This window comes from Gymnogyps californianus, unplaced genomic scaffold (genome assembly GCF_018139145.2).
Source record: "Gymnogyps californianus isolate 813 unplaced genomic scaffold, ASM1813914v2 HiC_scaffold_324, whole genome shotgun sequence".
Lineage (NCBI taxonomy): Eukaryota > Metazoa > Chordata > Aves > Accipitriformes > Cathartidae > Gymnogyps > Gymnogyps californianus.
The window spans coordinates 12,413-24,355 of record NW_026114207.1 but is presented as its reverse complement, the minus strand read 5'-3'; the positions used below and the strand labels follow the sequence as shown (position 1 = coordinate 24,355).

Sequence of the window (11,943 nt, the reverse complement as noted above, 5' to 3'; positions counted from 1 at the left end):
GGGAGGGCGCGAAAGCCAGTGAAAGCCGCTCCCTGCCAGCAGCTTGGCCTCGGGGTCGAGCCCTCTCCAGCTAACCGATCTCGGCCCAGTCCGCGTCTCTCGGGCGTCCTTCCGAGGCCCGGGGGCCGTTGGCAGGGCGGGCCAGAGGAGGGCGAGGCGGCAGCGAGGAGCTTCCCGGCCCGGAGGCGACCGGGAGCGCCAGCCCCTCCCCGCCAGCCCCCTCGGCCGGCTTCGGGCCGCGCTGCCGGGCGGGCCCGGGGGCGGTGCCGGCCCGGCCCCGGCAGGCGGGTTTGGTTCCGGGCCGCGCGGCGCCATGGCCTCGCTGTGGCGGCTGAAGCGGTTCGATGCCTTCCCCAAGCCCCTGGAAGACTTTCGGGTCAAGACGTGCGGGGGCGCGCTGGGTGAGCGGGCGGGGTGAGGGCGGCCGGGGGCCGGCGGGCGGGCCCGGGCCTCGCCGTGGGGCGGCGGCCGGCCGGGGGGCCTTGCGGGCCGGCGCTGGGCGGCGGGAGGCGGCGGCGTGCGGGCTGAGGGGAGGCGGAGGCTGAGGCGCGGAGGCGGCTGAGGGAGGCGGAGCGGCGCGGCGGCGAGGCGGGCGTGCGGCCGCGATCGGCGGGGCTGAGGGCGGCTCTCGTCTCCCCGGCAGTGACGGCTGTCAGCGGGCTCATCGTGGTGCTGCTTTTCTTCTCGGAGCTGCAGTACTACCTCCCCAAGGAGGTGAGGAGCGGCGGCGGGGGGGCGCGGCCGCGCCGTGCTGCCTCCTGCCCGCCGTGCCCCGGCGGAGAGGCGGCCCTGCGGGCCGGGGCGGCCTGCCGTGGCTGCGCACCCCCGCCGAGCCGCCGCCTCCTCCGCCGCCCCCTCCGGGCTGCCCCCGCAGCAGCTTCACCCGCCGCAGATGGGTTTGGGGTTTTTTCTTTCCCCAGCCGGTGGCCTTGACGACGGGAGCGGGCTGCCCTCCCCGAGAGCCGCCCTGCGCCGAGGTGCTTCGATAGCAGGCCGAGACCACAGACCTTGGCAGTCTCCTTTGTGAAGAGGGATCGCAAGGAACTGTGCTGATGCTGCAGGGGGAAGTGGATTACATTTCAGCGTAACAGCTTCTGTGGCAGCTGGAAACAGTCCTCCTTGTACACCGAACCAAACCCCGCATTTAGGGTGCTGCAGTGTGCATCTTGTTCCCTGTACGTCACTTGGCCCCAGCCATACGCGCTCTTCCAGTCTGGCACGTTCTTATCCCCCTGGCTGAAAGAGTCTGTATTTTCCCTGGCTGACTGGTGACTCGACCCTTAAGCCTAAACTTGCACCTTACTACATTTACTTTGTGTGTGTGTGCATACCTGATAAACTATTTTAGTTGATGTATCAGTTAGAAGTTGTAGTAAGCGGTCCTTGGCTCCATAAACATCTCCTCTACAGTATTTGCATGTTATGACTCATCCTTGTACTTCAATACAAACCAGAAACGATTCTGGCAAAGTGCTGCAGTCTAACAGTAATACTGTCCTGACTTTTCCAAAACATGAGCTCCTTATTACCTTTACTGGGAGACAGTGTAGTTCTGTGGATCAGCATAAACGAAATTTGTTGAGTTGTATCACTCGGATTTAACTTTTCTGTTGTTGAAGTTGAAAGGCTAAACTAAGCCAAGAGCTGAACAATCAGTAGGTTTCTCCTGTGAGGGTTTCTCCAGTTGTCATGGGAATGTGGTGATAGCGTTCTTACTGCTGTGTCACTGAGCAGCCTTTCTGTATTCGCAGGTTGTGACATTACAAATTTAGTGTCTGGGGACACAACTATTTACCATTTTGTGTAACAGGTCCAGTATCCGTCACAGTGTACTGACTGGGTCTGCTTCAGACAACATTCTAACAAAGCCTTTATGCAAGTAACGTCTGATGGACGCTCCAGGAAGGCTTACAGATAGCCGGTTCTTTCTCTGGAGGCTGTTCTTGAGATGACGAATGCTACTCTGTTAATTGGTGTTATTTCACACCTCAGCAGGCTCTATGCATACCATTTCAGGTGGGCTTTGGGTGCAGGATGCACAAGTTCCAACACAAAATCGTTGCATTCGTGTGTAGAACACATTGTGCATTGTGTGTAGAGCAAAACGCGTACAAGATAGCGTTTCTAGACATGTCTCATCACTTTGAATCCTCTTTTCTCTTAGAGCTGGGGAAAGAAGAAGTGTTTGATCCAAACTCTTTGGATGCTGATGGCTGCGAGAGCTGTTGTGGGGCGGAGTCAGAGGACGTTCGGTAACCTTTACACCTTTTTGTATCTTCTTAGCACTTGAATTCATACTGTTCTGTTGCATGCACTTTTTTTTTCCAAATGTCTGTGAAGGTCTGTGCAATGAAATGCTGGGCACGTGTTCAGAGAATGATGAGAACTGTTGTGGGTTTGGTATGCCTTTGGAAGCTGCAGAAAACAGAAACCTGTTTTTTGTGGTGACCAAGGTGTTATCCAGAGGTAGAGAGTAATGAAGAAAGTTTGCCATTAACCGTCCCTCCGTTTTGACAGTCTTGGCCTAAAAACAGAGGAGAGGAGGAATAGAAACAGGCAGATGCTTTGTTCACACGGGGAAGTTCCAAACTGCTCAGAGCTGGGACATGATGTGGTTTTTGTAGCAAATTTCTTTGCCCAGGAGTGATCTGACTGTCTAAATGGACGGGCAGAGCCCTCTTCAGACTCAGGAACTGCATGCAAACAGCTTGCATCCTCATGCCAAAATCTCAAAAAGCACCTCAAGAAGCTCGAGCTCCTTCAGGAGCATTAGGCCACCTTTCAAGGTCCAGTCCCTGATGTTTGCTTTGTTGCTTTGTTGAAGAAGCAAAGAATCCACCAAGGATTCAAGTCCTGAGCTGGAGCCTCTCTTTCTAGCGATAGAGATGGTAAGATGGTGCTCGTGCTTTTGCAGGTGTTGTAATAGTTGTGGCGATGCCAGAGAAGCATACAGGCGGCGAGGCTGGGCCTTCAAGAACCCGGATAGCATAGAGCAGCGCAAGAGGGAAGGGTTTAGCCAGAAAATGCAAGAGCAGAAGAAGGAGGGCTGCCAAGTGTATGGTTTCCTGGAGGTCAGCAAGGTGAGAGACGGGTTTTGCTGTGAACCTGCTGCGTGATGGTGGTGCCTGTGAAAAGGCAGAGTCGGGGCGTTCCTCTCCTTTGCCAGCTGTAGGTGTTCCCAGGAGCGTAATATAATAAATAACCCCGGGGCCAGCAAGGTGCTTGTGCCCGTAAAGGGGTTCAGTAGGAGAGTCAGGAAGAGCGGTGGGAAGGGGCTAATTCTCCGTTTCGTTGTGTGGGCTGGTCGGAAGCATGCCGGCTGGAGAAGCTTAGCTTTTCGTACCGTCTAGCTGGCGAGTCTTCTTGCCGAGGTTTCTGGAGGAGGAGAGGCAGCTTCTTTGAGGGGAGGTTGTCCCGCCTGGCCTTCTAGTCTTAAAACAGAGAGCACCAGCGGATGCTGGAGATAAGAGCAACCACCAACTTGCCAGCAGAGGTGCTGGAGAGAGTGAGATGTTCTCTTCTGTAGAAAAACAGTGGAAGCAAGGCTATTGGAGTTGGCTGTCAAAGCTGAAAACGCTCAGAGAGGTGGTTTTTGCAACTGGTGTGTGAAAATGTAGTCCGAGATGTACCAGGTAACTAGCCTGTCATTTGGCGGGTTACCAAACCCAGAACACTTGGACATGCAGGTTACGTCCCCAAGTACCTTCTAGAAGTCAGGCCCAGGCTAATTTTTTTTTTTAATGCAAACTCTGGATTTTTTACGTCTTGGTGTACTTTTCCTGGAGACCACCTTCTTTGTTTCTGGAAAGGAAACCTTTTACTCACGAAGCCAGACGTTGTGATTTGAGCATCATGTGGTACCGAACCGTTCGGGGACCCTCTCTCACAAAGTGTGATGAGCAGGAAAGATTCGAAGGGGCATGCTGGAGGTAGCGAGGGTCCCAGGGTGGGTGTCACGGGGGAGTTTCTGGGGGCCGTTGTTACGCACTTGGAATATTGCACATCTCCATTCTCATCAGGTCTGCAGTAACACAAGCAACAGGCTTGCACAGCGTTGAATGTGCATGTAGCACGTGAGCTTGGGACATTCCGATCTTCCAGGGGAGAGTGTGTATGATGCTAGTAAGTGTCAGGGAGGACTGGCACCTAATATCCATATCCCTTTCAAATTCCAGGATGAAGTTTTAACAACCTTTTTCTTTTTGGGTTTTTGCCTTGTTTTGTTTTGTTGGTTTAGTGCTTTATTTTTGCACGCACCTTATTTTCATGGGTCTATACATAGGATCACCGTTGTTTATTGTATCAAGGGTTTTTTTACCCTGCTCACTTTCCGTCTCAGTTACTTTCTCCATTCCTTTTCTGTGATACTGTTTTGTATTTCCTGCAGCAACAGTCAGTTCCCTCACAGTAGGGTTAATTCCTCTTTCTTCCCATTTATATGTCCACTAAAATAATTTGCATAAACAGTTATTATCAACACCAGTATGTAATTATGGCTTTCCACATGACTGCCTGTGAGGAAGGGGAAATTCATCCCCCTGTTGGGACAATATCTGCTGATATTGTCACCTATGAAAATGAGTTGCTTGGTGTCTATCTTCTTTAAACAAACATTTACAAATCCAAGCACTAGTACGACTGCTTTATTTCTATAGGTTCAGACCTTTTAATGAAAGATTACTGTCTCCTGCAGGTAGCTGGAAATTTCCACTTTGCCCCAGGCAAAAGTTTCCAACAGTCTCGTGTACATGGTATTTTCTTTTGCTGTTTATTGTGGCCTTGAGCTTCCAAGTGTACCTGACCATTTTCTTTTAGTATCTTTGCATTGTTATCCATAATAGTAACAGGAGTGCTTCAGTGGGGAGGACATTGTTGAAGTTTTGTTATAGAGGTTTAGAACCATCATGAACCAATAGCAAAATGGTTTCTGTTGGTGCTGCCACATGGGTGTGGAAGAACTTGGAGGAGAAGGAGAGCCTGCCCAGAAACAGTCTCACTTGTTCTACAAAACTTTGCTGCTCTGCTGTAAAACAGCCTCCAGTGAGGTGTTCAGCCCAGGAGCTGAATATCAGTATCTCTGGAAGGGATAGCTTGGAGAATGCCTCAGGAGAATTTCAAAGCAATTAGAACTTTTAGAGTAACATGTAAGTTGTAAGGGACTTCCTCAAGTATCTATATAAATGCACAGTGGCCAGAGCAATAGTGGTAGTTTATGCCTCGTATCTTTAACAGGAACTTGATTAAAAAGATTTGTTGTTTAATGGAATGTTTGCAGTTCCCTTGATCAAGTTTTTGAAGCGTGAAGTTTGTAGTAAAGGTTTCCGAAAGAGCTTTAGTTTCAGCCTGATTTTTTTCCCCCTTCCCATCACTCATTCCAGTTTAACCTGTACCACTGAGGCAAAGGTCAGGGGAGAATGTGAATGTGCTTTGTGAGAGTAGCTAGTGTATTTGGAGAAAAACTAGCAAGCTTTTGAGCACAGTTTCTAAAGATTAAATGAAGAAACACTTTTGTGCAAAAACCTTGCCTGTTTTTCCCCACAATATTAGTTGTTCAATGAAATATTTTGCTTCTTCCCGCAGAACTTGCTTTGTGTGCTACACTAGCATGACAACAGCAACCTTACTACAGCTAGGATTTACAATTTCACAGCATGTATCTAAGTTAACGAGACGCATCTCTGCATTGCATCTGTTCTCTGTAACAGGCATGAATGCAAGCTGGCTGTCCTGAGAGCCAGTACTTTGTGTACGGAGAGGAGGGGGTGAGGTCAGGATAGCTCTCTGCCCCAGAATTCCTGCAAATCTGAACTGAAAATGAAGGGCTTACACTGGGGAAAACACAGGCGAAAACCAGAAAGGACTATGTAGTTACTGCAGACCTTTTGGAGGCAGAGTTAGGAATATCGGTGTTTTGAGGACAGTGAAAAGGAGCAGGAGGAGGGATGATGGGCAGAGGACTTTCCGCTTTCTGGGAATTCTGTCACGTTAAATAATGAGGAATAAAGGCTCCTAATTCTTTTCTCTATATGCAACTGTTTTCAGCTCGTGGGATCTCCCGAGTCCGTTACCGTCTGTTGAGATCCCTCAGTGGCTCTCTTTCAGGTACTTTTCCCATCTCACCGTGAACTCAGGTGAACGTTTTGCATTTACAACACCCTTTTGCAAGGCGTTCAGCAGGTCTGCTCTGCTGTAAGAACGAACACCTCCCCTCGTGTGCTTGCTCCCACTGGCTGTATCTGATGGCCCGTGTTCCTCTGCTGGGCAAGAGTGAACGGTCGCTGCCCGCTCTCTCCCTGCCTCTCAGGATGTCGTAGACCTTTCCTGTGCCAGCCTGCAGGCCGTGTCTTTCCCCCGCTGACGAGTCCCGGCTTACTCCGATGGTCCTTTGTGGGAGCCATTCAAGCCCTGAGCTTCCTTGCTGCATTTCTCTGAACCTCTTTCAGTTCAGCTCTGTCTGGAGGCACCAGGCTGCACCCAGGATTAAGGTCCTGGCTAAGCGTGATGTAGGCAGTGGCGTAATGATTTTCTTCCTTCTGTTCTCTCTTGCTTTCCTAGTTATTCGTAACACGTGATTTCCCTTTTCCCCCAAAACTTAGCCCGTGAGCTTGGCATTCTAAATGGCCTGAGGGTTTTTGATAAAAAATCAAGCCCCTAACATCTCAAACTTTCTCGGAAAAATGCTGTATTGGGTTTGCGTGGCAAGGTTTTGGTAGCGGGGGGGGCTATAGGGGTGGCTTCTGTGAGAAGCTGCTAGAAGCTTCCTCTATGTCTGATAAAGTTAATGCTAGAGGGTTCCAGGACGGACCCGCCGCTGGCCAAGGCCGAGCCAATCAGTAACAGTGGTAGCGCCTCTGTGATAACATATTTAAGAAAAGCAAAAAAAAGTTACAGGGGAGTTGCAGTTGCAGCGAGAGAGAGCGGAGTGAGAAGATGTGAGAGAAACAGCTCCGCAGACACCAAGGTCAGTGGAGAAGGAGGGGGAGGAGGTGCTCCAGGCGCCAGAGCAGAGAGAGAGATTCCCCTGCAGCCTGTGGTGAAGACCATGGTGAGGCAGGCTGTCCCCTGCAGCCCATGGAGGTCCACGGGGAGCAGATATCCACCTGCAGCCCGTGGAGGACCCCACGCCGGAGCAGGTGGATGCCTGAAGGACGCTGTGACCCCGTGGGAAGCCCGCGCTGGAGCAGGCTCCTGGCAGGACCTACGGACCGTGGCCCCGTGGAGAGAGGAGCCCACGCTGAAGCAGGTTTGCTGGCAGGACTTGTGACCCGGGGGACCCACTGGAGCAGTCTGCTCCTGAAGGACTGCACCCTGTGGATGGGACCCATGCTGGAGCAGTTCGTGAAGAACTGTAGCCCGTGGGAAGGACTCACGTTGGAGAAGTTCGTGAAGGACTGTCTCCCGTGGAAGGGACCCCACGCTGGAGCAGGGGAAGAGTGTGAGGAGTCCTCCCCCTGAGGAGGAAGGAGCGGCAGAAACAACGTGTGATGAACTGACCCAAACCCCCCTTCCCCGTCCCCCTGCGCCGCTGGGGGGGGGGAGGTAGTAGAGAAAATAAGGAGTAAAGTTAAGCCCAGGAAGAAGGGAGGGGGGAAGGTGTTTTAAGATTTGGTTTTATTTCTCATTATCCTGCTCTAATTTGACTAGCAATAAATTAAACTAATTTTTCCCTAAGTCGAGTCTGTTTTGCCCGTGAAGGTAATTGCTGAGTGATCTCCCTGTCCTTATCTCGACCCACGAGCCTTTCGTTTTATTTTCTCCCCCTGTCCAGTTGTGGAGGGGAGTGATAGAGCGGCTTTGGTGGGCACCTGGCATCCGGCCAGGGTCAACCCACTACAAATGCATTACCCAAACCGTACGTGACCCCAGACTTATTTCTTCAGTATCCGTATACCACGGTAATCTTTGTGCCCCGAGGACCTCTGATGTTTGCTGTGTTTGTTTCCTGCCAGGTGGTAAGGACTGACCAGTTTTCAGTCACACGACATGAGAAGAGAGCCGACGGGCTACTGGGAGACCAGGGTCTGCCTGGTGTCTTTGTGCTATGGGAACTTTCGCCCGCGATGGTGAAGCTGGCAGAGAAACACAGGTAAGAGACGCTTCAGTCCATTTTGTTCACCCTCCGTTGATTTTGCCATTTTGCGTAGCTTAGAATTCCATCCTCGCTTAGGCACAGCAGGGCGAATGCCTGAAAGCCATCCAAGCCCTTCCCAGTGGGTGGAGAGGAAGAGGCGCTCCCAGATGCCCTTCCTCTCCGTGTGACCGTCTGAAAGGGACTGGGGTTTTTCTGATACTGCCTGAAGCGTTTGAATCCAGTATCAAGATGGAGAAGGAAATTGGTGCAGCAAGCAGAAGTCTGATACAATGGGTCTCGGTTCAGACTGATTTCCTCAAAGTCTTTTTTAATGGGAAGGCTAGATTTATAGAGCATACCCATCTTGCCAGCACCTACAGCAGCACCCACGCTGATCCAGCCTGGTTACTTACTCGGCATTTGCTAGAGCTTGTCTGCGTGTTGTAGCTGGCGTGGAACGTCTTTCTTCTTTCCGGGTCCTGGCCCTTTTGGCTGCCAGGGCGCTGTTGACTCCTGTTCGAGTGGTCGTCAACCCAGACCCGCAGATCTCTTCCAGCTTTTTAGCAAAAGCTGTGCTAAAATCCCAAACCCCCGCATCTGCTGGCTTCCCTTGCTCAGCTAGATGGGTGACCTTCTCCTAAAAGGAAATTACCTGAGTTAAGCAGGACTTGCCCCTCGTGACCCGTGCTGGCTGTGACCGATGACTGCATTGTGTCCTGGTTTCGTCTGGACAGAGTTAACTTTCTTTTTAGTAGCTGGTACAGTGCTGTGTTTTGGATTTAGTGTGAGAATGATGTTGATAACACGCTGATGTTTTAGTTGTTGCTAAGTAGCGCTTATCTTAAGCCAAGGACTTTTCAGTTCCCATGCTCTGCCAGCAAGCCGGTGTGCAAGGAGCTGGGAGGGAGCATGGCCGGGGCAGCTGACCCCAACTAGCCAAAGGGGTATTCCATACCATGGAACGTCATGCCCAGTATATAAACTGGGGGAGTTGGCCGGGAGGCGCGGATCGCGGCTGGGGAACTAACTGGGCATCGGTCAGCGGGTGGTGAGCAATTGCACTGTGCATCACTGGTTTTTGCCTCCCCCCCTTCCTTTTTTTTATTGCATTCCTTTTCATTACTATTATTATATTTCATTATTACTATTGTTAGTATTATATTTTACTTTAGTTATTAAACTCTTATCTCAACCCACGAGTTTTACTTTTTTTTCCTTTGCTTTTCTCCTCCTTACCCCACTGGGAGGGGGGGGGGAAACGGCTGCGTGGTGCTGAGTTGCTGACTGGGGTTAAACCATGACACATTGTCTCTCAAGGGTTTTTCAGTAACTCCCAGGATAACCTTCTCCATAATTTTACCAGGCACTGAAGATGTCAAGAAGATGTTGGAAGAGTGACGGCGGATTGGAGAGGGCCCGGGAGGAGCTGGAGTTGAAGGAGGTGAATGGCGCAATGAACGTGAAGCAATTCCTAAAGGAGTTTTGTGCCTTATGGAACCTGCTGCGTACATTGGAATTCCACCACCAAGGTCTGTCAGCATAAAGCCAATCCAGATAAAAAGCGGGACCCTAATCTGCTGAGCATCTAGAGCAGGCTAGATGTTGAAACTCAGGCAGCCAGCTCCGGCAGGGGAATGCGCAGTGCTGAATCGGAAGCCAGCGGTGCCCACGGAAAGCCGGGCGTCAAGGGGACTTCACGGCAAACAATATGCGTAGGCGAGGGAACACCACCAGTGGAGAGAGGGACAGAGCTGACCTTCTCTCTGAAATAATGAGGGCACCTTTGTGAAACGGGGCTTGGAAGCCTGAAAAACCCTCCCACGCTCTGGCAGGTAACCCAGAGGTAGGAGTGGGAGAAGTGGCCGTCTGCTGCTGAGAGAAGTGGAAGAATCTGAGAGAAGTGGAAGATCCCAGGAAGTGGGCGATCCAGGTCCAGTTCCGCTCTTTCCCAGACCCAGAGGAGTGCCCCAGCCAGCCAGCTGAGGACTAGTCTTTGGGCAGAGCACCTTCCTTTTCCTGCTGAACTGCTGAAGTAGGTCCACGGCGCAGGCAGACACGGCAGTCACGAGGGGAAGGGGTTCAATCAGTTAGCTGTAGCAACAGAACTTCCGACGCTGAGGCTTCCTGCTGGAAACACCCTTAAGACACAGCTCGATGGCTTCAGCAGTATTCTCGGCTCCCTTGCCAGAGCGGAGCCTCATGGGCTTGACTCACCTGAATCTTCCAGGCATTTTGCCCTGACCACCTGCGAAGATTCCCGTCCTCAGGGAGACCAGGGCGTACCAGACCCATGAAAGCAGATGGAAGAGAAGTCTGGCCGCTGCTGCTACTGCCACTGCCGCTGTCAAAGGATGCAGCAGGGTTCAGCAGCTGGAATGTACATTCTCACACGGATAAAACCAATGCCCTACAGCGCTTAGGTCTCTGACTCGGTCCGATACTGGGATCGTGATTAGCGCGGAACAGCAATACCAGACTAACGACTGCCTGAAGGCTCTAAGCTCTGGCACTGCCTCGGATCCCTGGAGGCGAGGCAAGAGGAGGAACGGTACCTCCGCTCACCGAAGCAATGGGTTTGCTAGGTGTTTGACTCTGCCAAGGGGTGGAGTGTGACTGTTCCCTCAGCTCCTGCTCGGATTTTGGCTAACCCAGCTCATGCTCAGGCCTGCTGTGTGCTGGGAGCAGCACCATTAGGTTAAAGGGAGAGCACCAGGTAGGCAGCCCAGGTGGCCAGAAAGAGCTGAAGGGCCACGATGCAGCCGTTATCCCCTGCAGCTGGCTGTCTCCTGCAGCCATCATCTTTGTCTGGCAGGATTGTCTGAAGCTGACTTTTGGAAATGGTAGAGACCAGACTTCCAAGCTGGAAGGTATCAAACATCAGCTTACCCCAAAAGCCTTTGAAGCGGGTCCAACAGCAGCCGGACTGCCGAGGCTTTCGGGCTTCCCAGTGTGATACAGGGGACGCCTGCGCCATGACAGAGGAGGAAGCATGAGCAGTCTCACCCTGGCTATTTTTTTTGCTCCTAAGTGCACAAATTCAGTGTTACAGGTTGTGAGTTATGAAAGCTCGTGACTGGAGTGGTGAGTGAGTGAATTCGTGTACTAGACGAGTCTGGGCAGAGGGGCCTGAGCCCTGTTTGTCGGATTTCTTCATGAGCTCTTCCTGAAATAAAGCTTACTTCACGGAGGACGTTGTCCTGTGAATTTGAAGTTTTCTCTCCCCTACGGGTTTTTCTGTCACTGCTTGCAGCCTGTCCCGCTCGTGCTGCAACGCAGGGGGAAAAAGATGCGGTCATTCCAGCTATACACGCTTGGTTTTCGTACTAGGTCGGACCTCCTGCTGCAGTGGCAGTCAAGGGCTGAAGCTGGAGCTTTGAGGAGGAAGCTCCAGCTGTTGAGGTGGCTTCCCTGTGCGATGGAGCTTGTCTGGTGTCACTGCGGGCGCAGCCTTCTTGCCCCGGTGTCCCCGTGCCCCCCCCCGACCCTCCGGTGTCAGGGACTGCTTCCTCCCGCTCGTGCTCTCCCAGACTCCCCAGGGCGGGCTTTTTGCCCCCAACGTTCTCCGGGGCCCTTAACGGTCTCTGAGCAGAACTCGCTGGAGCAAAGCGCTGCCGGGGCGGCCTCTCCCCCGCGGCAGCACCGCAGCCCGGCGCGGCACCGTCAGCGAGGAGCGAGGAGCGAGAAGCGAGGAGCGAGAAGGGAAGCGCTGCCCCGGAGCGGCCCCGAGCGAGCCCGGCTCTCCCGCCCCGCGGCCCGGCTCCCGGTCGCGGCCGGCGGGCAGGGTGAGCCGCTCCGCCGCGCCCCGGCAGGCGCCTGAGCGCGGTCCGCCGGGGCAGGCCGCGGAGCAGCCCCCGCCGCGGGGCCTGTCAGGC

At 52.8% G+C, this 11,943-nt stretch overlaps 1 protein-coding gene across 1 annotated transcript; it reads left to right on the top strand.

Moving 5' to 3' along the window:
* The first annotated feature begins 292 nt into the window (after window positions 1-292).
* Window positions 293-4,829, top strand: LOC127028481 (endoplasmic reticulum-Golgi intermediate compartment protein 3-like). The gene is made up of 4 exons (XM_050914224.1): window positions 293-401; window positions 2,165-2,252; window positions 2,915-3,080; window positions 4,694-4,829. Exons 1-4 carry the CDS (start codon window positions 314-316, stop codon window positions 4,781-4,783), a joined length of 432 nt encoding a protein of 143 aa, XP_050770181.1. The 5' UTR covers window positions 293-313; the 3' UTR covers window positions 4,784-4,829.
* Window positions 4,830-11,943: the final 7,114 nt, after the last annotated feature.

Bases quoted from the DNA above. Each gene is read 5' to 3' on its own strand.
- LOC127028481 (XM_050914224.1), top strand. From the start codon at position 314: ATGGCCTCGCTGTGGCGGCTGAAGCGGTTCGATGCCTTCCCCAAGCCC. The intron at 2,253-2,914 runs GTAACCTTTACA...GTGCTTTTGCAG, and splicing joins GCGGAGTCAGAGGACGTTCG to GTGTTGTAATAGTTGTGGCG. The intron at 3,081-4,693 runs GTGAGAGACGGG...TGTCTCCTGCAG, and splicing joins GTTTCCTGGAGGTCAGCAAG to GTAGCTGGAAATTTCCACTT.